General features: G+C 40.6%; 1 protein-coding gene across 1 annotated transcript; it reads left to right on the top strand.

Moving 5' to 3' along the window:
• mafga (v-maf avian musculoaponeurotic fibrosarcoma oncogene homolog Ga) lies at positions 1 to 26,638 on the top strand. Its single transcript, XM_077230640.1, has 3 exons — positions 1 to 147; positions 23,454 to 23,527; positions 25,472 to 26,638. Exons 2-3 carry the CDS (start codon positions 23,492 to 23,494, stop codon positions 25,877 to 25,879), a joined length of 444 nt encoding a protein of 147 aa, XP_077086755.1. The 5' UTR covers positions 1 to 147; positions 23,454 to 23,491; the 3' UTR covers positions 25,880 to 26,638.

The raw sequence follows: 26,638 nt of genomic DNA, 5'->3' as shown, positions 1-26,638 counted from the left end.
AAACATCATATGACGTCTGATGATTTCAGTACAAGAGAAAGAGAATCCGAGCAACAATAACACATTTACACATTTGATTTTACTCAAACACACTTTGGATTCTGTACTCACTCCACACCCGCATAGAGAAAGGCTTCTGTTGTTCAGGTGAGTCGACTCGATTATTGTTTCGCGAAATGTGTGAGAGTGTTGTTGTGCTGAGTGTGCATGCACCCCTCCACTTACTGTCATATTATATCAATAGCATATACCTGAAGCTGCTCTATATATGCGCACGTGCATTTATTTTGATTCACAGCTGCAAACGAGCCGCTTTGCGTCGCAAACATATTTAATAAGCGTGATTGGAATCAGAGGCGCGCGGTCTATGGGGATTCCCTGTGTGTGTTGCTGTGAATTAGAGGTATTATAGTGACAGCTAGGGGGATGTGCAGAAATGTTTGGATTGGTGCGCGCGAGCACACACACACACACACACACACACACACCAGTACAAAGCTGCTGTTTCATCATAAGGGCGCTGTGTGTTCCAGCACCAGGTAAGGCGCGTGTGTTTGTCAATATGCAATGATGCTGTATTCAGATATATTGATTTCTGATAGGGGGAATTTGTTCTTTTACTATGCAGTTTTTCAGATCTAGGTAAATTTCCGAGTGAAAGAAGATTTAATCAGAATGTAGATGCTGATTCATCATAATGCTGCTCGGTTTATTAATTTTTCTCAGCTCAGGAATCATTTGCCGGATCTACATTCCAAATTTGTCGGCGTGATGTTCATGTGCTTTATATATGACACACACAAAAACAGATGAATATCAGTGGTTGTTGTTAGTGGGTATATCGTTTCGATTAATAAACGTTGCTTAGCGTTTTTCATAGACCTTTAAAAAAGACCTGTTTGAATGCGTGTGTGTTTGCAGAGTTTTAATTCTGTCTCAAGTGAGTTCCGTTTTAAATGATACATTTTTGATCATTATCCTAATAATTATCTGAGGCTGCTTCTCTGAATTTGCTTGCTGTTACAATATCATACGCATAAAACATGTATCCGAGCATCTCCAGCACTCATTATTGCAATTAGCATCTGTATTGAGCTGATGGTTAGAGACTGTAAAAAAAAAAGTGACTAAAAGCTTTTAAATATTGCTCATTAATTTAGGAAATATGCATGTAATATGTTTGATTTTGGGTTATTTTTTTACACTATAGGAGTTAAATATTTGAACATGGCTCTAATCTGGCATTATATTTTGTGGAGTTTTGCATTGCTACAAAAAACAAACATGTAAAACTAACACACAAAAAAATCAATAAACACATTAGCAACATGCCCAATAATGTGGTATATGTTGTCACTATATGATATAAGCTGTAACAATTGAATTGAATGTCATTCAACTGTAGGGTTTTCAGCAATACAGTTATGACAAGCATAAATACATTTTTACATCATTTTAATGTGAACAAATATTGTAATATCAGAAATAGTCAACAAATTTTGTAATTTAAAATATTTTACAATTTTATTTGCCCTGACCTGCTAATGCTATGAAAATGTCTTGAACACAGTTCAACCTTTTATTCAAATGCCATTGTGATTTTATTGTTCGCACTCGCTATTACAAAAATATGAAGATATTGAAATTTCAGCTTGGAAGACGGAACAAAAAAATTATCCCAGTTTCAGAGGATTTTGAATGAGGTGTTGTTTTGTGTGGTCCACATTCATGTGTTTGGATAAATTTGTGTAATGAGACTTTTGACCTAATCAGCAATGACTTTGGGCAAGCCTGAATCTGCCTGGCATTAATAAGCATGTCATAAACCCCATCCAGCTGTATGTAATTGCACCTGAACAGATGAGCGCCTTCTTCAAGCAGCAGGGGGTTAGATTCATTTAAAAGATGTACTATGGTCTATGGTTCCATCATTCCAGCTTTCCCTTTGTCTGAGACTGGTATTTCTGTTCAAAATGCTCTACCATTCATCGGCTGAAGGTTTGCTGGGACAGGAGTTGATGCAACCTAAATAAAGTGTTTAATGAGTGGAGGAGGTGCTCCTGAAATCTGCGTTTCTAATGCGGTCTCTGCAGAAATAACAGTCTCTCAGTCCTTCGGTGCAGTGGTTTCTGAATGCAGCGCTCGGGACTCCAGGAGAGATCAATAGTGTTTTTGGGGGGCGTTGGGAGGGGTGTCTGATGAAACCCAGTGTAAGTGAGAGCGGCTTTTTTTATTTTTACCGCAGTTGTCTTTCTCTTGCTGTTGCTATGTGTTTTTTCTTTCTTTGAGATGTAACACTGTGCAAGAATGTTCTATTCAAAGCTGTTAATGTATTGTATAATTAATGAAGAAGTAGCCTGCACCAAAGAGCTTTAATTTAACAAACAATTGGGTTTAAAGACAAATAACTTACAATATATGGCAGAAATAATAAAACTTCTAGTTTTAGCTAGTCTGGAATAAGACTGGAAATCTTAGGTAATTTAACCATTTTGGTTCCTATATTGTAATTTCAGGTCCTTAACTATTATTTTACTTTTCCCCACATACCATGTACTTTCATTGAGGTGTTCAAGAACTGTTAATGGAACCAAACAACATGAAAATTCAGTGTTGTATCGAGTAAAAGACCAAATATATATAATTTTATTATATACTTTCACATCACTTCACTTAATAGGCCTGTAGGTGGCGCATGGACTAAAACGGATATAATAATAATACTAATAATAGAAAAACGGTGGTTCCTAATATTAATTCCAATAATTTCAAATGTTACGTTTTTAAGGTTGCATGAGTGCATTTATTCACCAACCTTGATTGCAATCAATATGGTCGAGATTCATGTTTGCATTTATTCCAGTTTTTCGGAGAAGTTTCGCTCGCAGATTGAGTATCAGCAAATTGAAGATGCAACCTCGAGAGGGAACACTGACACTTTCATTACAGCAGAATTGTACAATGGACATTGCTACGCTAAACTTCAACATAAATGTCAGATCATCAGTACTTTTTTGCCGATGACCTCTTTTAGCTGGTCAACAGGTCATTCAGACTTGTTTATTAAAGGCTGCTATGAAACATCTCGTGTCCTGTTCTCTTTTTTTTCAAACACCGTTCTAAGTACATTTGAATTATTTGATAACTCCGGTTTTTGACCCTGCCAAGTAATATTTGCCAGATTTACCAGAAGTCCAAACTTCTGCCCTGTATTTTAACTCCGAAAATAAATGTTAGCTTATAGTTTATAAAAGCTTTTTTGCATTCCAAGCCTTACGCAGGTGTGCGGGTGGCCCTGCAAAATCAATACAGCATTAGAAAGAGACTCTAATCTTTTTTACAATGTTTGAAGGTGACTCCAAATGTCAATAATGAATCTACCTTTCATTGAGTGCTCAAATTCAATCTCTTCACAAAAGTTAGGGTCCATTGTGTTTACAGCTGACTAATGAGGCTTTTTTCCTGCAATGTAAGCAGAATTGACTTTGAGAGAAAACTTCTCGAGATGTTTTTGGCCAGCCCCACTCCTCTATCACTGTCTATCAACAGTGCTACCGTTGGGTTATTGACTGTTAATGGTGCATAGTCGCTTCTTCACTGCTGAAACTTCAGAATAATTTGCATCTCCTTTTCACGCTCTGAATAGCCGCTAGTTTACGGCTTCCCTGCTCTCTGTGCATAAATTGATGCCCGTCTTGAAGAAACACAACCCTAGCCATCAGCCGAGTCTGATTTTTAATTTGCAGTGAAATGGTGCTCGACACACGGAGCTTGTTTGATAATTGACTTGACTCTGTTGAAAGGAGAGGTGATTAGATCTGCATAAAACTACTCGTTTCCTCTTCTTTTTATCTTTTCTGGTTGTACTTGAGGCAGATCAGAGAGAGGTGCTGATCATGCATGAAATGAAGTGCAGGGTTTCTAAGCCAGTGGCAGTCTTCATTAAGGGGCATCAGGGCTTCTGAGAGGTCAGCAGGTTAGAAAATGACTTGCATGTACATTAGTATCCTGAAACCTGATAATGGCTTTCACTAAACGTCTATTTCCATTATGATCGTTCACTGTACTTCTCTCTAGCTGTGCTCTGTATCATGAACAGCACTAGGGATGGGCTAATGGGGTTTAAAGGCTTACTTTACCCCAAAATGATAATTTTGTCATCATTTACTTGCACTCATGTCATTCCAAAACTCAATGATTTACTTTCTTCTGTTGCACATTGATTTCCTGTCTTCCTGAGTGGATTGCATTTGTTGCTCCATAGGACTACAGCTTTGTTTTTAATCTCTATTTCCTATCTTTCCTTGCTGTTTATATGTCTTAATATAACCTAATCATCACAATATATATAATATTGTCTGTCCCAATAATCTGACATCGCTAGCTTTAATCTAAATCTCTAGCACAACGCATTAGCATGTTAACCTCCCATCCGTGCTTACAGTCTTTTTTCTCTCTCACGCTGATGGACATTTGATGGACTTTTACGAGTCCATCAAACAACTGTGGTGAGTCGGGTCATAAAAAAACACGTTGAGTCAGGTCTTCTCCTTTTATTGTCACTTTCACTGCCTGCCACATGTATAGTATAGCATAGTAAGGTATAGTCTTCTCTGTCAGCGATGAGGGCTACACATGCAGCTGCGGCATATTAAATATATTATAAATAGTTTTTCCGCGTGAGAAATACAATGTGTGGTAGGAGTGCATGACAAAAGACTGAAATGAGTGACTGTCACGCTCAGTTCGTGACACTTGAGAGCCTTGTTTTTTGGTCCCGGCTGTAGAGCCCGTGCAGCAGGGCAACTGGGTGACGGTGAGACGCTGTAGTCGCGGGACAAAACACCGCTCTTCTGTTCCGATTACAACATTAAACAGATTCTACCCACTCAGTGAAACACCCACTGTGAATCCTGTTGAATGTGCCCTAGTAATTGCCGATTCTATTACACGGAACGTGAAAATAGAGACACCAGCCACCATAGTTACATGTTTGCTGGAAGCCAGAGCGCCTGACATCAAAGCAAATTTAAAAGTGATGTTCGACTTGTTCGTCGGAGATCACTAAAATTAACGTTAAAGAGGTGTGTGAACTCACAAGTACGATGTCAGGCACTGTAATTTGCTCTGGCCCCCTTCCCATTTACCGGAGTGATGAGATATTTAGTAGACTGTCCTCACTCAATGGCTGGCTGTCTAAGTGGTGTCCGCAAAATAATATAGGGTTCATAGACAATTGGAAAAGCTTTTGGGGCAGACCTGACGTCGTGCCTGGCACGCTTCTACCAGCTTCTACCATTTAGTGATGTTACTTCGACTTTACTTTTCAACCTGGAAGAACGAAATTGCTCCGAAAAATAACCAATTTCCACTTATTAATAAAATTTATGAGTGTTTTCAGTGTTTTCAGTGATGTGCAGCCTGTAAATATCTGTTCACATCTCAAAAAATTCCTGCGGTATTTTAATAAAAGCTCAATGGTTTAAGGTTTGAAAGTAAAGAAATTAAGGACAACCATAAATGCTAGCATTGTGATTTTACTGAGCTCTGTAAAATAAAATGAAATCATGATAATACTAATTATTATTATTGTTATAATAATAACAACTATTCTGTTAATACTATTTTATTATAACATTGTATTAATATAATTTGTTATTATTGTTGTTAAACACTCATATACATTAGTATATTGAGAAGTCACCTTTAAATATATAGCTTTTTACAATACAGATTGTTTCAAAGCAGCAATAATCAAATAATGACTTTATTGTATATTAATGTGCTTATTACGTGGCAATTTACAAAATTATGCTTATTTCAACTCAGATTTTTGTTTCATGCTCCTTTATCATGTGAGAAGCAATCATGGAGTCATATGAGGGAGTGGTTAAGTGGTTTTACACTCGTTATAAAGAAATACTTCACAAAGCTGTGTGTATCTTCAGTGTTTTTTTTTATTGATGGGTCACATTGTGCTGTAGAGGACAGGTAAATGGGGCAGGTCAGTGTTTCTTTAGCATAGCCCGGCCCAATGGCATCCATCTGTGGACTAGTCCCTGAGGCCACGGTAAAGGAAAGCAATCATTAACACATGACACAGGGCCACAAGGCCACGGTGCTTTTGTTGGCTCAGCATTTATCATATGTATGCATAGTGTCATTTATGTATCTTTGCATCCTCTAAATTTATGAATGCTGCCAGGGTTTGAAGGCTCTAGTCATTTAAGTTCAGCTACACAACTTCCTTATTGGTGCCTTGGTTGGGGTCCTTGCTGAGATCAGTGGTTTTTACCCTTCATTTTGCAAGCTAGCCCAAATGTGCTGAGGATGCATTTTTCACAAGGCTGTTTCCTCCAACCAACCCCCCTCCCCCATGTTCCCTTGCTCTATTTGTTCTTTTATTTCTCCTCCTTTCTGTTTCTCTTCATTTATTCACCTGCCCTCTTGTTAATGCCTTAACTCAGTGTTTTCATTCAGGTTCAAGCATTCTAGGGCCGTGAGCCTGGAGACTCCGATTAATAAATGCATACCATGAATGATAGAGAAATAAAGTTTAATAAGATACATAAAATACAAGTGATTTAAAGCACAAAGCATACTTCAACCTTCCACATTCTGCGAAGGTCAGCTTGCTGTAATTTTCATCATCAGGAGGGTCAGAAGATATACACTCACGGCGTCCACGTGCAGACCAATTTGTTTTCCCATGCGAATGGCACGTGTACAACAGCGCATGCGCTAGGCAAATGTTGAGACCGAAGAGTCCACTTGGTACTCCTTTATTTCAGGGAGTGTGTTCTCGACACCAGGCACTGTTTTATGCGGATGGGCGGCCGGAGCGCATTAAGGGTTTTCTGTTAGAACGGTGTGGTTAGCTGCCCCTAAGTTAATAACTAAGGATCTTCGCAATGGAAGTGAATCAATCAAAACTAACTTTAACTGGACAATAACTTTATCTTAGAGCTGTGGTAAAGCCTAAACAATCTGTTACGGTAATTTCTATTGTCACTGTAAAGCTGCTTTGAAACAATCCATACTGTTAAAAGCACTTTATAAATGAAGGTGACTTGACTTGACTTGGTGGCAATACGCACCTTTGTAATAGTTGTGAAGACTACTGTTATAGCCTAAGCTTTGTGTGTTTGTTGAGTTTTTTTTTCTCTGTGCTGATATAGTTCATTTTCTCTTATGAGGTTAAGTTCTGCACCTGCACCCTGTTCGGTAATGACGTTCTGGGTTGGATATAAGATGGGAGAGTGTCGACACGGGAGGGAGAGCTGATGTTGTGCTTCGACTACCTGTTTCCAGACGCGTAATTGTTAAGGTCACTGTTTAAGCTCTTGTTATGAGCTAAAGAAGGTGATACGTGAGTCGCGCAGTCATACCAATAAACAATTAAACTATCTTTTTGTCTTGTGTGTCCTTATGTTGCTTATCGCCTTGTCTAACGAGCACTTTACGAGAGGGGTTCGTAACATAAATGGGGGCTCGTCCCCATTCTTTGTAATTATTGTGTCCCGAGGCTTCAGCAAGTAATTCAGTAAGTAATTCAATTGATTTGATTGGTGTGGAGCGGAGCAAGTTAGAGTAAAGCACAAGTATCTGGTCCAGTGACAAGTTTTGCATGAAGCTCTCCTTCACGATTGCCTGTCGGTGATCAGGACACTCCAGGAACTGTGGCTATTGTCTCTAGTAATTCTGTTTCGGCTGGTACTGAATTCTATAGTTGTGCCGTCGTCTACACATTTTGATGTGGCTATAGATCCACCTTTCCCTGAGAAGGAAGTTGAGGCGTATTGAGGCCAACTGAGGTTTGGGCATTAATGTTAAAGTGTAACTAAACCGGTAAGGCGCAAGAGGTGTGTGCATCTCTTTCTATGGAAGAAGGGGTTCAGTACGATGGCTTGAAAATTGCGATTCTTTGGAATTGGTTCCCAAGCATGATCGACAGGGGTTTCGTACCATGTAGAAATCGGCATCTCAAACCTATGTCGAGATTGCTCTTGAAACTCGTTGGATCGAGTTTCCGACAGTTGATTAAAGCGTGCAAAGTAACGGATTATAATTCTTTGCATGAGCTCATGCTGATTGAAGAATTTAAGAACTGCGTTCCAGAGCGTACTGCTTTGTATCTAAATTAACAGAGTCAGTACAGTGTCACAAGCTGCTGTGTTAGCAGACGAGTATGCCATTATGCATAAACGTGATGTTCAAGAGAACAATAACCTTAGCGATTCTCTTTTCCCTGAAATTCTGGGGAAAAATACTTTTCCGTAGTTTTCGGATGCAGCTAAAATGCCGCAAGTTCACCCATTTGTTTTGATTTCGTTGCTAATGCATCAGTATCATGTGAAGCTTTGATTGATGCGCAGAAAAATGATCTGACGTTAGAATAATGTTGTGAGTGCTGACAATAGTTTGTCGTCACCGCATAATCAACAGTTCTACAGGAATGATGCTGTGTTGATGCGTAAATGGTGTAGATCTCTAAACGTTGAGCAGACGGATGATTGTAATGTGGTGCATCAAATTGACCTATCGTAAGCCCTGCCCCCCTTAGTTACGGTTGCGAACTTGGACAAACAAACAGAGTTGGTAAATGTCATTCAAATGGCACACAGCTGTTAGGTTTTTTGTGAAAAACAAGGTTTTCACACTATCTTGTTTTTTATCTGCCATCTCTCTTTCTGTAGTTGTCATTAGTAGACACACCCCTTACTGTTGATTGGTTACAAGTGTGTTTTGGTACTCGGTCCTACAGAGTTTTCAAAAGTAGGGCCCTATAATTTCCGCGATCATGGAATCACGGACGGAATCGCAGAAATGGCAAATTAACGCGGAATCTAGTGTTAATGTGGAATTTCGTGGAATTTTAAATATTTGGAATGAAATTATGTTTTTGTGTGGGAGAAGAACGTATGTCTGGAGAAAATGCAGACCGGGGGAAGCAAATCTGGGCAGCACAACCCCTCCGGTCATTTCAGCTGCCTCTCCCCCTTCAAAACAACGAAAGTATGGCGAAGTGGCTCTCCACGGCTCTCCTTTCGTCAGCGAAAAAGTTAAGAAACTTGAAGCTAAGCCCTCCATGCCAAGCAGTTCCCACGTGACTTTTATGCAGTGCTTCCCACACATAAACTAATTCGTCGCGAATAGACTAATGCACCACAGAATCAACACCGGCTGTCACATATTGCGTTTTATTATTCATTTCCTTTCCCTGCTCTCCCTCCGTCTCTCTCACTCACGCGTCTCTCTCACTTCATTTCACACTCCCTCCATGCACTCCGAGGACTGGACAAAAGCGAAGCGAACTCCGCGAGCAACACTGCGTGAGTGAGACCGAGTGTGTCCAAGAGCGTGCTCGATAGTGCGCAAGAGAAACAGAGTGTGTCCGAGAGCGCACTCAATAGTGCGCAAGAGGCCGAGACTGTGTGACTTTTATTTAAACTTATATAAACTAATATAATTTATTTTACTGGACAATTTAAAGCTCATAACCGTTAATATTTTGTTGTTACCTGAAGTACTTTGAGTGCAGTGTTTGCATCATGCAGTATTTGTCCTGAAAACTAAATGTGATCTTTCCCTTTCAAGGGAACTCGAGCTGCGTTGAGACGCGGTGGGAACGCTCTGCGTGATTGCGTCGAGAAGCACGTGTATAATCAGTCCAATGGAAGAGCGAGACGTCATAGGCGGTGACGTCATAGACCAGGAAGCTATAAAGCACACCAGAAAACAGACCGCGACAGCTTCTGTTGCCTTCAGCAAGCGATCTGTGTATTCTGTCCTTGTCATATTTATTGTTGTCTGTCAAGTTGCAATATATATATATATTATGGCAAAAGAGAGCAAGCAGCTTTTGTGTTGTTCCCTGCCCACGTTATATCACGGGTGGGGACACACACATCAGCTTTTTGTTACTATTTGGGAGTGGAGCATGCCACAGTCAGTTCTCGAGGGGGCTTTCTGTGAGCATTGCGAGAAGCTGTCCGTGAGGACGCTCCGCTCCCGCCGGGCGTTCTTCGAGGAGGACGGTTCGGTTCGCGCTCCCTGTGCGGGTCCCGCTGTTGCCGATGCACGGCGGCGACTCGCATTTTGGGGTTCGCAAACGGATCTGACAGCGGGGGTTGGGACGGGCCCTGCCCTATCTCAGCTTTCACCTGCCAGATCCAGTGCTGGCGATTTCCAGTTCCGAGGAATTGGTATCGTTAGTGTTTAGAAAAAGAGAACAAAACATATAAAGATATTAAGAAATAATAAAATTAAGCCGTCTCCCGAGTCGGCGTCATCATTTTTTACCCCGACGGTAAATTATGAAGACATGGATGAATGTGAGGTTGTCAGCACTGACGCTATTCGAGAATTGCGTCGTGCAAAAACAGATAAACTATACTGGGGAGGGACGGTTTCGAGAAATCGTTTCTCCTCTGCGTCCTCTGGGTGGCGACTCTCTGAGGAGGGTCGCAGCACGGCCAGTTCGGTTGTTTTCCTGCTGGTGGCCACGGAGTGATATATTTATATATATATATATATATATATATATATATATATATATATATATATATATATATATATATATATATATATATATATATATATATATATATATACGTTTTTCTGATTTAAAAATAAAGAAAAATAAGATAAAATTATGTCTGTTCTTCTGGATGCTCCGCTTTCAAAAAAAAACAAAAAACTAAGAATAAACCGTTCAGCGGCGTTCCAGAGGTTTCCTCCTCACCAATCTAATGTTCCTGAGACTGCTGGGCGGAGCAGTCTCAGTCTACTAAGCTCCTCGCAGCACAGAGTGCAAGAACGAGCATCGCCATTTGGGCTCCTCCACAATCGAAGGGGACTTGGGTGGCGGTAGCAGTCTAGCCAGTTAGAGATATGCAAGATCTGAGGACTATTTTATCTCTAAAAAAGCTTGGACAATAGGAAGCCCTGACGCCGAGGCTATCAGGCTTCTAAAGGGTGGTCCCCTCCGGGGTAGGGATGGTTTTGAGAAAATCGTTTCTCCTCGGCGCCCTCTGGGGTGCGACTCTCTGAGGAGGGTCGCAGCGCTGCCAGTTCGGTTTTCCTGCCGGTTCGCCGTTCAGGACACCAAGGTGACAGTGTCCCCAAACGATCCTCCGAGGGGGGTCGTAGAGCAGTCAGTTCGGTTTCCCTGCCGGTTCGCCGTTTCAGGGTGCCGAGGTGCCTGCTTTTTCCAATGATCCTCCGAGGAGGGTCGTTGGAACTAAGTTATTTAAAGGGAGGCAAGATCTGAGGACTGTCGTCATCTCTAATAAAGCTTCTGAGGGCTCCTCCGGGGCAGGGACGGTTATGAGAAATCGTTTCTCCTCGGCGCCCTCTGGGGTGCGACTCTCTGAGGAGGGTCGCAGCGCTGCCAGTTCGGTTGTTCCCTGCCGGTTCGCCGTTCAGGGCACCGAGGTGTCAGCGTCCCCATACGATCCTCCGAGGAGGGTCGTAGAACGGTCAGTTCGGTTGTTCCCTGCCGGTTCGCCGCTTCAGGGCACCGTAGTGACTGTTCAACCAAATCCAGAGGCCAGTCTTGAGAGACTGGTTCCCCTGGTAGAATTTCTGGCAGCGTGGAAACTACTGCCACATATTTATCGGTGTGTCCTGCACACTATAGAAAAGGGTTCAGAATTCGGTTCTTGTCCGCCCAGATTTCTAGGGGTCCTACCCACTGTGGTGGACCCCGAGCAGGCTTTGGTTATGGAGCAGGAAGTACTGACACTTCTGCAAAAGGAGCTGTAGAAGGGGTTCCTCCTCCCGGCAGACAGTCAGGGTTTTACTGCCATTACTTCATTGTTCCGAAAGAGGATGAGGGGTTGCGTCCTACTCTAGAACTGCGTCAATTAAACAGCAGGTTTCAGAATCTTAAGTTCAAAGTATGCTTACGCTAAATATGATTGTGTCACAGATTCAGTCTGAGGACTGGTTTGTCACAATAGACTTAAAGGACGCTTACTTATCTATCCATCCTCATCACAGGAGGTTCCTGAGGTTTGCTTTCAGGGCCGAAGCCCAGGCCCAGTGTTGGGGGCTTCTAGTCGACGCATAATGCTATCGACGGATGTTTCTCTCACAAGTCGGGGGCAATCATGAGTGGTTGGTCGGCAAAGGGTCCGGACAACACACTGATGGTCTCGTATATCAGAGCAGATATCCTGTTGAGGCAGGGGCTGTGGCCCGGGGAATGGAGACTTCACCCCGAGGTGGTGGAGCTTCTTAGGGAGAACTTCGGTCAAACTACAAGTCGACCTTTCGCATCGCTTGTACAATGCATTGCCCTTGTGGTTCTCCCTCACGCATCCAGCTCCGCTTGGACTGGATGTAATGTAATAGGTGTGGTTGCCGCTACACCTATACGCTTTTCCCGATATCTTTGCTTCTGGGAGCTCTGGAGTTGTGGATACTGTGGGCTCGGCCTCTGAGGGGGCCCAGCTCATAGATTCAGGTTTCTCGACTGAGGTCGTGGAGACCATACTCCAGTCTAGAGCTCCCTCCACGAGAAGACTAATATGCTGTTCTCTGCCTGGTGCAGAGAACGCCTTCTGAATCTCGTTTCTGCCCTGTTGGTACAGTACTTGATTTCTGTAATGAATGTTTCTTTGCTGGGCTATCTCTGAGGAGAGATCCTTAATTTCGTCTTCTCCGTGGTACATGAGGCTGAGGCCTGCACGTACTTGGATTTGCACCTGGTTGGTGGTAGTATTTCTTCACCCCAGATCGGGTTGTATTTCTAGGTCCCTACTAAATGTGCGGGTCATTTGTGCTCCAGGCCTTCTGTCCTCCACCTTTAATACCCCAGATCAGGAAAATCTTAAATCTGTTATGCCCTGTCCGGGCTTTGGATGCTTAGGTCCACAGAGCTGCTCAGTGGCGTTTATCAGAACAATTATTTGTCTGCTTCTGGTAACCTAAGATAGGTTGCCCTGCATCTAAACAGATAATGAGCAAGTGGGTAGTTGAGGCTATCTCACTTGCTTATGAAGCGGCCGGACAGCGTTCACCTGTGGTTGTTCAGGCCCATTCTACAAGGAGTATGACTGCCTCTAGGCTTTAATTTCGGGTGTTTCCCTTCAGGATATTTGTAATGCGACAGGCTGGTCCTCACCTCATACATTTGTCAGATTTTATGACCTACACCTCTCCACTCCCGGGGCTAGGTTGCTTGCTTCTAGTGTGCGCAAGGACTTCACACAGAACGGGCATTTGTCTTATGGCGTAGTGGGTATGGGGTTCCCACAGCGTCGCAATGCAGCTCGAGTTCCCTTGAAAGGGAACGTCTCAGGTTACGTATGTAACCCTGGTTCCCTGAGAGGGAACGAGACGCTGCGTTCTCCTGCCATACTTCCTGCATGCCCTGATCGACTTGCTTCAGGCTTTTTCAGAAGCTGTCGCGGTCTGTTTTCTGGTGTGCTTTATAGCTTCCTGGTCTATGACGTCACCGCCTATGACGTCTCGCTCTTCCATTGGACTGATTATACACGTGCTTCACGACGCAATCACGCAGAGCGTTCCCACCGCGTCTCAACGCAGCGTCTCGTTCCCTCTCAGGGAACCAGGGTTACATACGTAACCTGAGACGTTTTATTTGTGTAAATTTTAATCATTAACATTAAAAGCACACTCTTTTTACGACTAAAATAACAGTAAAGGGTAAAAAAAACTGAATTCCCCAATTAAAACGAAAAAAAAAACAGAATTTGGGAAAAAATTAAACTGAATTTGGAAAAAAAGAAAACGGATTTTATAGGTCCCTACAAAAGCGTTTTTCAAAAACTACTGATCCCACCTTTTAAGGAGCCAGGTCACTGCTCCCACATCATTGGATTAATACACAGCTTAATCCAAAGCAGACCTTTTGCTCTTTCTTGCTTTGGTTTAGGAAATGAAATAAAATAAATTCCATTGCCCATCCTCTCAGAATACATGGAATCAGTGTTACAAGTACCTCAGGCTCATAGTTTTAGCATTTCCTAGCATAAACCCCATTAAACCGATGAGAGCTTTGGATCTTCCAATGTTTCTCCATAGCGCTAAAACCGAAAGATGCCTGCATTTCAGTACCCGTGCAACTGATTCTCAACTACCATTGGCTCATCTGCGTTCGAGGGGAGGGGTTTACCGATAGGTTAATTGTGGTGCCCTTGGAATTCCGACAACATGTCTTGAGTCTGGCCCATGATCATTTTTGGTCTGGACACATTTGGATAACCAAAACTTATAACCGGTTGCTCCAACATTTATTTTGGTTAGGATTAAAAACTGATGTCTCGTAGTATTGTAAAACAAGCCATATCTGTCAGGTGAGTGGAAAACCTAACCAGCTCCTGCCGCCTGCTCCTCTCTGTCCTATAACTGTAGTAGGTGAACCGTTTGAATGTGTTCTTGTGGATTGCACTAAATCCGGTTGTCAGTATTGACGATCGTGTGTTGCTACTCGGTATCCAGAAGCTATTCCGTTAAGGAATATAACTGGTAAAACAGTGACAAAAGCTCTTACGAAATTCTTCACGACTTTTGGGTTACCGTAAACGGATTAAGGTTCTAATTTCTTATGTCGCTTATTTCCTAATGCGGTAATGGCTCTCGGAGTGTCTCACGTAGTGTCAAGCTTTGGAGCTCTGGCATCAGACGTTAAAATCTGCGCTACACAAGTATTGCGTAGGGTCTGGGACAAGGAAGTTGCCTTAGTTTTATTCAAGGCACGACAGGATTCGCTTGGATTTAGTCCTTCAGAATTGGTGTTTGGGTATAATGTTCGAGGACCTTTTAAAAATGTTGAAGGAGGAATTTCTCTGTACATGTCCGTCTGAGAAGACGAATGTTCATGATTTTGTCTCTGATACTCGTGAACGTTTATGTAATGCTTGCACGGTAGCAAAAGAAGCTTTTTCCCTTTCGCAGGAGAAAATGAAACACTGCCTAGATGAAAAAAGGCAGTTGTGTGTAATTTTCTAGCAAGGGAGAAAGTTTTAGTATTGATTCCTACTCCTGGATGTACTCTTACATTCTTCGGGTCCTTATGTAATTAAAAATAAGGATAGTGAGACAGACTACATATATAAATACTCCAGAAGGTAGGCGAAAAACTCGTTCATGTCATGTGAATATGCTGAAGCCATATTTATGTTGTGATGTAAAAGACAAGACTGTTAATGCTTCTGTATGTGAACCAGTGATTGAGTTAAAGGAGCGTTTCATTGCTTACTTACTAGGGGGTTGTATAGTGTCACAATACACTCAACTAAAGTATTATTAGGAACACCTGTTCAATTTCTCATTAATGCAATTATCTAATCAACCAATCACATGGCGGTTGCTGCAATATATTTAGGGGTGTGGTCCTGGTCAAGACAATATCCTGAACTCCAAACTAAATGTCAGAATGGGAAAGAAAGGTAATTTAAGCAATTTTGAGCGTGGCATGGTTGTTGGTGCCAGGCGGCACAATCTGCTCAGTTACTGGGATTTTCACGCACAATCATTTCTAGGGTTTACAAAGAATGGTGTGAAAAGGGAAAAACATCCAGTATGTGCCAGTCCTGTGGGCGAAAATGCCTTGTTGATGCTAGAGGTCCGAGGAGAATGGGCCGACTGATTCAAGCTGATAGAAGAGCAACTTTGACTGAAATAACCACTCGTTACAACCGAGGTATGCTGCAAAGCATTTGTGAAGCCACAAAATGCACAACCTTGAGGCGGATGGGCTACAACAGCAGAAGACCCAGCATGGATCCATCATGCCTTGTTACCACTGTGCAGACTGGTGGTGGTGGTGTAATGGTGTGGGGGATGTTTTCTTGGCACACTTTAGGCCCCTTAGTGCCAATTGGGCATCGTTTAAATGCCACGGCCTACCTGAGCATTGTTTCTGACCATGTCCATCCCTTTATGGTCACCATGTACCCATCCTCTGTTGGCTACTTCCAGCAGGATAATGCACCATGTCACAAAGCTCGAATCATTTCAAATTGGTTTCTTGAACATGACAATGAGTTCACTGTACTAAAATGGCCCCCACAGTCACCAGGGGCCTCATTTATAAAACTGTGCGTAGGATCCTTACTAAAAGTGTATGTGCGCCAGAAAGCCAAAAATGGCGTACGCAAAATAATATTAAGACTTATAAAACCGTGCGTACGCCAGAACCTGCGCAGAATTCACTTTATAAATCCCAGTTAGCGGAAGATTGTGCGCACATGCATCTCCTCCCCGTAACAACCATATATGGAGCTTAGAACGCCTAGTTTTACTATGTATATCCTCATCTGCGTATCATTTGCATATGATTATTCATCCACGTGATAACATGTTTAACGGTGCAAGACATTAGGAAAATATGAAATACGGATTTGCTGTCACATTAGTTACATCAATAAAAAACATTTAGTAGCATATCCTTGCCTTGTTTTTGAATAAATAAATCAAATAGTGTAAAATACATTTCAGAGGAAGTTTTTCTCAAACTTTCCCACTGGCCAAAGAGTATTTTTAATTGATTTATATTTTTAATGGAAACAGATAGACATTGTTGTGCATTATTTGCACGAAACTATTTTCTCAGACAATCTGCTATCATGATAAGCAATTATCTATGTAGATAAAACATTAAAACACAGCATGCCAGAGGAAAAGTGTTCGAAAGCATTGCATCCACAACAAATATTTCTATTTATTGAAGATAAAAAAAATATTGTAACTTCTCAGTAATGATTTCATGTAATTTAAGTGTTTGACTCCATTAATCAGAATGGCATATTTAATCTAGATGTCTACATCAGAAGTAAAACAGTTTAAATCATTCTTTTATTTATTTAAACTGTTATTGTGAACATGCACTGTATTTATGATTAGGACTTATAATGAAGATACGGTTTTAGATAGGCATATATGCATCAGTTTCACTAAACGACCCAACGCGCTCGCTGTCGCAGACATTTAAGAAGGGATGGATGTTTGCTTCATGTGATAGGCTTGGTGAGTGAAATTATATTTGTATTATCTTTCTGTATATAATTTTCTTTAGATTTTCTGTCCAAAAGTGACCAAAAAGACATTTAACTCCAGCTCACCATCGGTGTCGCCAAACTGCTCCATCTCCAAAATGTTCGTACGCATGGGTCAGAGTTTGCGAGCAGGTGCGCAAATTTTCCCGTAAAGTTTGCTTTTATAAATCACAACTTGTGCGTCGGAAGTGGCGTACGCCTCTTTCAGGGCCTGTTTTGTGCGTACGCAATGGTTATAAATGAGGCCCCAGATCTCAACCCAATAGAGCATCTTTGGGATGTGGTGGAACGGGAGCTTCGTGCCCTGGATGTGCATCCCACAAACTCCATCAACTGCAAGATGCTATCCTATCAATATGGGCCAACATTTCTAAAGAATGCTTTCAGCACCTTGTTGAATCAATGCCACGTAGAATTAAGGCAATTCTGAAGGTGAAAGCGGGTCAAACACAGTATTAGTATGGTGTTCCTAATAATCCTTTAGGTGAGTGTATATCGCAATAAAAAAATGCATCAATATGTATCGTGGATAGTGACAACCTGTATTGTGGATAGTTCACCCGAAATAAAAAAGTACTGTGTGAAGAAATTCAAATTTACGGCGTTTTGGTGTCAGTACTACATTAAACTACTATATATAATGTTGAATATAATGTATAATAATGCAATGGGGGAGTATCTGAGGGCCCTGATAATGCCAAATGTTTTATGTTACTAGTAAAAAGTGGCCTATACATTATTTTGAATATATCTAGTCAGTGAAAGAGTGCAAGCATATTCGTCTAAAATTATTCTGTGGTTTCAGCTTCATAGTCATAAATATGTGTATTTTGTTGTCTCTATTGTCCTGTGCTTTGGGTTTCCAGCACCAAGTCCAAGACTATTCATTTACACACACAATGTCATACCAAATCTAGCATTTTCAACAGTACATTTTTTGTTAACCTTTTAATATTGTATTGTGAGTTCAGTATCGTGATATGAATCGAATCGGGACATGAGGGTATCATTACACCCCAATTACTTACTCATTGCCTACCGATGATGATGATGGATTGAAAGTATCCATGGAAGTCTTAAAAGGTGGTTGTTTGAAAAACTCTGAAGTTTTATCAAAGCTTTCCACTCAACTGTCTTATTTGTCTATTGAAAAGAGTCAGGAGGACATAAGAGGACAATCTCTTCAGTGATGTCCTTCTGTCATTCATCATGACATCGATGTCGGTATTGGTGCACTACCAATAAAGCATGCATATCGTTGTAGGGTGAGTAAGAGAGAATACATGAAACGTGTAGTACTGCAAAACGATTTTGCTGTCCTGAGTAGTAGCCGTGGAGCTCCCAATGCATCTTGGGTCCAAAGCTGATGGATAGTTTTTTACTGATTTTAGGAAATTTAATTCTGTCACTGTACCTGATGTTTTCCCTCTACCGTGTATTGATGACTGTATTGACAACCTTGGGGCAGTGAAGTATATTACGGAGTTAGACCTTCTGAAAGGTTATTGGCAGGATCCTTTAACAGAGCGCACTTCTGACATAATCATTTGTTCGTGCACATGGGCTGAACATGTATCAACTACGAGTACTTCAAGATGTGTTTCGCCGTTTAGCTGCTGCGTCTATAACATTAAATCTCCAAAAGTGTGAATTTGCTAAGGCCTCTGTCAAGAGTGTGTGTGTAATTTTATATATATATATATATATATATATATATATATATATATATATATATATATATATATATATATATATATATATATATATATATATATATATACACACACTAAATAATTATACACAGTACACGCATATATTATGTAAACACAAACTTTTATTTTGGATCCGATAATCGTGATTAATTGTTTCACAGCCCTAGGCTGAAAAATGAAGTATTCCCCGGCCTTAAGGGCCAGATTTACTAAACAGGCAAATTAGAATCAAGACCAATTAAAGCACTGATTGGAGTGGAAAGTTCTGCAGCTAATCTACTGATAATGCGCAAATTAAAGAATACAGCTCATTATGACTGACGCAATCTACAAAGAGCAGCGCTAATTAGCATAGGGTCGCAAACAAGCATAATATCATCAGGTTTGGGTAATCTATTTACAACACATACGCAGCAAATTAAAAATAATGTGGCTTGGCAAACAACATGTTCCGATAACAACTTTTCTCCCTTCTATCTTGTGCTCTCTGTTCTCCTCCTAGCAGAAACTATCGAAAGCCATGTCAAGCGCAAAGCGGGTTAAGACATGGGCGGTAGATTAAAGCAATAAGCCCTGTGTAGCTGTGCGTGTCAAGCAGAACGGAGCGAGACTGGTGGGACGAGTGCTAATGAGCATCACTTGCGCATTGTGTGGTATGCTGTGTTCACACCAAACACAAATTTAAATATTTGCGCAAGTAGATTACATACAAAGTCAATGGAAAGACGCGAATAGACGGGAATTGGGCGACACGGTTTCCGCAAACACTTTCATATTCGCTTTCATATACTGACACATATTAGCCTCAATCGTTTGTCTTCAACATTTCAACTTGAGTGTAAAATTCGCATGACACATTGTCGCGCAAGCTAATCAGTTTGATAAGTCTGTGCACTGGGTACATGTCATCCTCCAGTAGCACTGGAGAAAATGGCAGAAAGAAATGTTGTTGTTGATGTGCTTGATGCTCCTAATCGTGCAATGTTTTTATTGGCGTGAGAAACAAGAAACATCCCGCGAGTAATCTAGAGCGAGTACCGCTTTTGGTGTGAACACACCATTACAGAGGAGCTCTGGAAGGATAAAAGGAGGAGTGATGAAAGTGATGGAGAGAGAGGACCAGGGGCCTGTACCATGATGGAAGTTGAACAAACTCAGGGTTACAGGATTAGTTTAAAGTTGAGAAAACCAAACCAATCCAACCAGGCTTTGTTGGTACCATGATGCTGATCATCAACTTTCTCTGCCAACTCAGGCTTTGATCCTGAGTTTAGGAGTTTAAGTGTGAATTCAGTAGCGAACAGCCAATCACATGTTGAGAAAGAGTGAAACCTTGATTAATTTCTCGCGAGAGAAGCAGCGCAATTCACTTATTAAATAAAAGTATTAAAATAGTAAGAATTTAAACAAATTTACACAGCAAGAAGAAAACAGCTGTCTATGAAAGAGGACAACTAAAAGAAAAAGTCTTGCTACTCTATCAGTGCAAGTAAAAGTTGTGAAGTTATTTTATACAGCTGATAAAGGTATAGAGAGAATTGAAGATTTAAGCTCACATGTAGTCATTTTATAGCTTCATCTATTGATGCTAAAGCGTATTTATATTACCTTTTATATATTTATTCATTTAAACTGCGTAATAATATTTGATGAACTAAAATTGTACCTGTGTGATTGATAAAGGGTATAATAATTACATAAATAATATCTAAATCATACAATTTATTATTCTAAATAAGCATCACTAAAAACCAGACGATTTTGTCTTTAAAAATCATTTGCAATGTAGTGACCTTTAATTTGGAGTATAAACAGGTGGAGTCACTTTATCGCATCATACATGTGTCACTTTGCTCACAGCTGATTGGTCCAAGTTCAGTTTGCAACCTCTTACCTAGAACATAACCTGCCCCGGACCAGGTTAGCCGCGGAGCGTAAGTTACTATGGCGATGAACACTGTTAAAAGCCAAACCACTTTCATGGTCCCTAAAACCCAGGGTTGACGCAAACTGAACTGAAACATAGCTGGCTAGCCACCTAAACCGGCTTCATGGTATAGGCCCCAGGCCTGGACTTTATGTTGTTGTTTTGTTTCTGCCGCTTTCCTTTTTATTTAGTGGTTTGTTTATTTTGTGATTAACGTCGCTGGTTCCCGCCTCCTCCTTCGCTGAACTTGATTTAGAACAGCTAAAAGGACTTGTTTGGCACGACATGGAGTGTTTACGGTTAAACACAATGCATTTACCGTGTATTAAAGGCAATATTAATGCATTAATGGGCTACTTTTTTTAAGTTAAACCAATGAATGTCATCCTTCTGCTAGAAAAGAAGTCCCTGACAGTGACGGTAAACGGCAAAAGGATGTTCTCAGGATGCCTTATCATCTGATAAAAAAAAAAAAAAGCAAAAACAGATTAAAATAAATTAATAGAAAATAAAGAGACTGGAACTGTTTTTTTAAAAACAATATATGATATTTCCACACATACATCTGTTTCTCTCTCAGCAAAATACTCTTATTGTTTAAACCAAATGGGTTCATGGCAAGATGTTATACAAATAGCGATCACTGAGAATACTTATTTCACTGAATAAGTATGAAATTAATTTGTTGTAGTTTACATCAGTTTTAAGGTCTGGAAATGGAAATGGAAGTGATGTGAAGGTTTTCAAAAATAGTGATGAATGTATTTGGATGGATCATTGTGATCTGTCTTTGTTTCAGCTAACACTGCTGTAATCTACATCCAAAAGGTCCTAAGGTATTGTTATGGTTGTCCGGGCCTAAACCTTAGGGATTATTAGTCACATGATTGGCAGAAACTGCTTGTGGACCATTGAGAAGTCCTGTTCTTCCTGGGTACTTGGTACTTGAGGTCTTCTTACTCTCTAAGAGGAATCTGTCAGTTGTTCTTGCATCCTTCTCTGATGGTGTTGGACATTTGATTGTGCTAGTCCATCAAGATTGAATCAAATGTAGCACACCTTTCTCCACGGTTGCAGTCAGAGAGGACACCTACCATAAAACTAAGCCCTGTAATGTGCCGTCCACTGAACCAGGTGTGTGTGTGTGTGTGTGTGTGTGTGTGTGTGTGTGTGTGTGTGTGTGTGTGTGTGTGTGTGTGTGTGTGTGTGTGTGTGTGTGTGTGTGTGTGTGTGTGTGTGTGTGTGTGTGTGTGTGTGTGTGTGTGTGTGTGTGTGTAAAGAGAAGCATGTCTGATAGATGCTGCTGCAACATCCCCACTGTGACACATCTGCTTCAATTTCATCCCCACAGAAGAATTGAATTCACAATGGGTAAATTCTTGGTGCTTCAGTTCAGTGTGTTGTTGCTTTTAGTTGTGATCTTCCCAGATGGCATCAGTTTGGTGCTTCTGAGACACTTTTGGTTGTTTGCAGTAACTGCTTTTTATTGCTGTTCCTTTCACGTTACAACCCTACAGGGGGAGGTGTGTGTGTGTGTGTGTGTGTGTGTGTGTGTGTGTGTGTGTGTGTGTGTGTGTGTGTGTGTGTGTGTGTGTGTGTGTGTGTGTGTGTGTGTGTGTGTGTGTGTGTGACGTCTTAAAGTTACAAAAGTGATTCAGTCGAGAGCAGTGAGAGAGCTTCTCTCTCTTGTTTTTTGATTAACATTAATGACAAAAACAGCAGCAGGAATATTAGGCTCTTGTCACTTTAAGACCGAATGCACTGATTTAATATTCTGATACATATGTACAGTTTATATTGGAATAAGATATAAACGACTGTGTTTATGAGGATACTCGCAAAGATGGGTATTTTGACACATACGTTTTTGTATTTCACAGTTCAAGCAAAATAAGACACCAACCAGAACTCCTTTTAGTACTCTTTATGTGCTGTATGTGCGCGGGTTTCAGGTGTGTATTTAGAAACCGTCTCTCAGAGTGCATATACCCAACGAGTTCCCTTTCACTGCTTATTGCGTGTGAAAGGATTCAAATCACTTGTTTTTAAACCGCAAGGCTTAAAAATGCATGCAACAAAGACATTTTCGTGATGGCACAGCACAACATCATGTGAGTGTAACTGCGAAGGAGACGATAATCAAAAATGTCAACCGTTTAATAGATTTTTACTGGTTTATCGTGTCTGTATATCGTCCACCCAAAGCAACAGTATTACTGAATTTTCTCTTTAGTAATGCTATTCAAGGCAACGGTACATATTTTCACAGTTCAGGCCCACATTATTTCTTGCTGTTCTGTTTTATGTGGTACGTTACACCAAGGTTATGCAAGTATTCGTTTTTTGTGATATTAAAATTATTGACGGGAATCCAAAAAATATAAAAGAAATTATATTAAAACCTTATTTAAAGTAAAAATATCTTGTGAAATAAAATTACTCATATCGTGATATAAGATTTTGGTCATATCATACCCACCGCTAATGTTGCTCATACTTGGGGTTAGTGATTTGACATGGATGATACCCTAAATAGCGTGGCTTGTTGAGAAGAGATGTACAATTACCTTTTAAGCTTTTTTTTTTTTCACTTAGCAAATGATAAAATAGAACTACACTAAAGTTAAACACCTTGTTTGTTTCTTGTTTCAAACTTTGCTTGAAATGAACATATTCTAGATGAACATAGCATTTCATTGCATGCATTTCGATGACCTTTTGAATAGAGTTGTGAGCTTGATGATCTGAGAAGCGCGTGTGTGTGACCGTATCTCTGTTGTGTTTCAGACCTGTCGAGCGGGGCAGTGGAGAGCGGCTCTCGTGGTATGACTACTACAAACAAGGGAAACAAAGCACTCAAGGTACTGTATGTTCACGTGAGGTCTCAAATGCAAGTGTCTCCATATCCCAATTCAAAGCTTAAGACTTAAGAAAACATATTTCCTTTTAGTAACAGGAAACGAAGCAATCATGAACTAAAAATGTTACAGCATTTATTATAAATCGTTGTTAATATAAGTTAATAAAAACTTCATGTCTCAACCATGTCCATGTTAGTGCATGCTGGTTAACAAATTCAAATGCAAATTTCATTTTAAAAATGTGTTCGAAAATGATGAATTTAACATCAATTAATCGCCATTTGTTCATTGTTAGTTATTTGCAGATATGACGTCAGAACCCGGAAGTGTAATTCGCCGCTAGGTCTTTTGATCTATTAGGTTTTTACTAGTTTTAGAAGAACAACAAAAGTTAACAAACATAAACAACCATATCCCACACTCTCCCCCCTAAAAAAAAGAAAAAAGCCAGACAACATTACTAATGACATAAGTGCCTAAATAAAGTACAAAGGAGAAAGATAAATCATGTAAAGAGGGGGATCGAAATCATCACAAAAATCATAGTAATACATGTTAAAATCTTTAAGTTCTGCTATCATGTAAATGTTGGAGGTAGCGACCCCAGACCTTGGGGAAATTAATACGAGACTTTGTCTTAAACCTTGAAAAAATAGGGTTTATTGAAGCAGAGACCATTACAGTAAGCCATCTCTGAAAACAGGGAGAGGGAGCAGTGGCTTTCCAATCCCTTAATATAAATCAGTTTCACTTTATTTTGATGGTCCCTTTAACACATTTTGTTGACTATAAGTATTATTGCACCTACATGTCTACTAACTCTCATTAGAGTATTAGTAGAGTACTAATACTCTACTAATACTCTACTGATACTCTACTAATAGAGTATTAGTAGGGCTTGGGTTAGAATAAGTTGACAAGTACTTGCAAAGTTAATTGTAGTCCATATAAAGTGTGTTGGAGGAACATCACAATAAAGAGTTTGCAGATATTAAAGGTGCAATGTGTAATATTTCTGAGGATCTATTGACAGAAATGCAATATAAGATCCATAACTATGTTTTCAGTGGTGTATAAAGACCTTGCATAATTGAACCGTTATGTTTTTATTACCTTAGAATGAGACATTTATATCTCCATAACCGTGGGCCCCCCCTTCATAGGAGGCCGACATATTGTGTCGTCATGTTTCTACCGTAGCCGACAGTGAACACACAGCGCTACAGAGTGCGTTTCCTCACTACCTTGAAAAATAAGTTTTCAGTGGTGTATAAAGACCTTACTTAATGAACCGTTATATTTGTATTACCTTAGAATGAGCAGTTTCTGTCTACATACACCGCGGATCCCCTTACATTGAAATCGCCGACATGTTTCTACAGTGGCCCTAAACGGACAAACGCGTTTCGTTACTATGTTGCTCTTCGTGCAAGGAAGCAAGCTTAGTTCAGCGAATAAAACACTGACACAATGATGAACAAGTAACAATAATATTCGCAATAACATATTGTTTTACTGAATAATTAAGTAAACATGATTTCTTAATGTTTCCTTGTAAAGAAACCTCATTGCTGAACTGGCTACTCTCTGCTGTCTCAGACGATAACATCATTTCCTGTCGGCCACCGTAACTTTTGCTGGTTGCAATTCGTAACCTCACCACCAGATGCCGCTAAAAATCACACACTGCACCTTTAAAACAGACCGTCTACTAATGCTCTGATGAGAGTTAGTTGACTTGTAGTTGCAAAGTCAGAGCATTAGTAGACTGGTTGCTTAATGTCTGCAAACTCTTAATCGTGATGCTCCTCCAACAGAAATTACACTAAAGAAACAGAGATTGCAAAGTTAATATAATCAATTACTTATTATCACTGTAAAGCTGCTTTGAATCAATCTATGTTGTTAAGAGCGCTATATAAATGAAGGTGTCTTGATCTGCAGGTGAAGCGTGAGCCAGGTGAGAATGGCACGAGTCTTACAGATGATGAACTGGTGTCCATGTCTGTGCGAGAGCTGAACCAGCACTTGCGCGGTCTGACCAAAGATGAAATCCTGCAGTTGAAGCAGCGTCGCCGCACGCTGAAGAACCGGGGCTATGCCGCCAGCTGTCGAGTCAAGCGCGTGACGCAGAAGGAGGAGCTGGAGAAGCAGAAGATCGAGCTCCAGCACGAGGTGGAGCAGCTGGTCTCGGAGAACGCCAGCATTAAAGCAGAGCTCGAGCTGCTGCGCTCCAAATATGAGGCTCTCCAGAGCTTCGCCAGGACTGTGGCCCACAGGGGTCCCGTCACCAAAGTGGCCACCACCAGCGTCATCACCATCGTCAAGTCCAAGACTCAAGCACGGTCTTAATGCACTGACCCGGAGCCGCTCTGTAAGGGGATCCATCAGGCACAGGTTTACTCATGCTCAAATCCACTCTATGTCCAGAAAAGTGTGAACAGAATCTCTCAGAAAAAGATATACACACTTATCGGTTCTATTTAGAGATTAATCTGTCAGTCACAACCCTTGTTTTGTCAAACTTTTATCAACATTTCATTAATCAGATCAAATAATACTCGCGCTAAAACATTCAGAAATCTACTCTTTGAAATGTAAACAAACACTCAAAACTCTCAGAAAAAAGATAAAGGACTTATCATTTTTTTCGAGATTCAATTTGTATCAATATTTCATTAATTAGAATATTACACAGACTTGTGAGTTGTGTTTTATCGTTGGGCACTAAACCCGTATTACTTGGTCCATAGAACACAAAAGGAGAAGTTTTTGTTCTGGTTTATTTTTCCATACACTGACCAGAGAAAGTCAAACAGAAAAGTCACATGTAAACAGCCTGTGATTGAAGAAAGACAAAAACTGATACCATCCGTCACTGACATCAGACCTGACGAGGAACGTCTAGGCACACCAAAGTCAAATATGTGCATTTGAGATCTTCCCGGGTCCCTGGTATAATTGTACAGCGCTGTGGGTGTACAGTAGCACATATGAAAGCGCTGTATAAATGCCTCTTCATTCATTCATGATCTGTACCCGGCATGGATCGACCCGAATCACTCTCTACCCAAACATGACATGCATAAATGCATTTATAAAAAAGAAAAA

The sequence above is a fragment of the Siphateles boraxobius genome, unplaced genomic scaffold (assembly GCF_051911475.1).
Source record: "Siphateles boraxobius isolate OS27281-9 unplaced genomic scaffold, OSU_SipBor_1 15, whole genome shotgun sequence".
NCBI classification, from domain to species: Eukaryota; Metazoa; Chordata; class Actinopteri; order Cypriniformes; family Leuciscidae; genus Siphateles; species Siphateles boraxobius.
This window is presented reverse-complemented; position numbering and strand designations above follow the sequence as displayed.

What these genes read in the sequence shown, in the direction of transcription:
- mafga (XM_077230640.1), top strand. Translation starts at nt 23,492, where the DNA reads ATGACTACTACAAACAAGGGAAACAAAGCACTCAAG. An exon ending in AGGGAAACAAAGCACTCAAG is followed by an intron (nt 23,528 to 25,471) that starts GTACTGTATGTT and finishes CTTGATCTGCAG; the next exon opens with GTGAAGCGTGAGCCAGGTGA.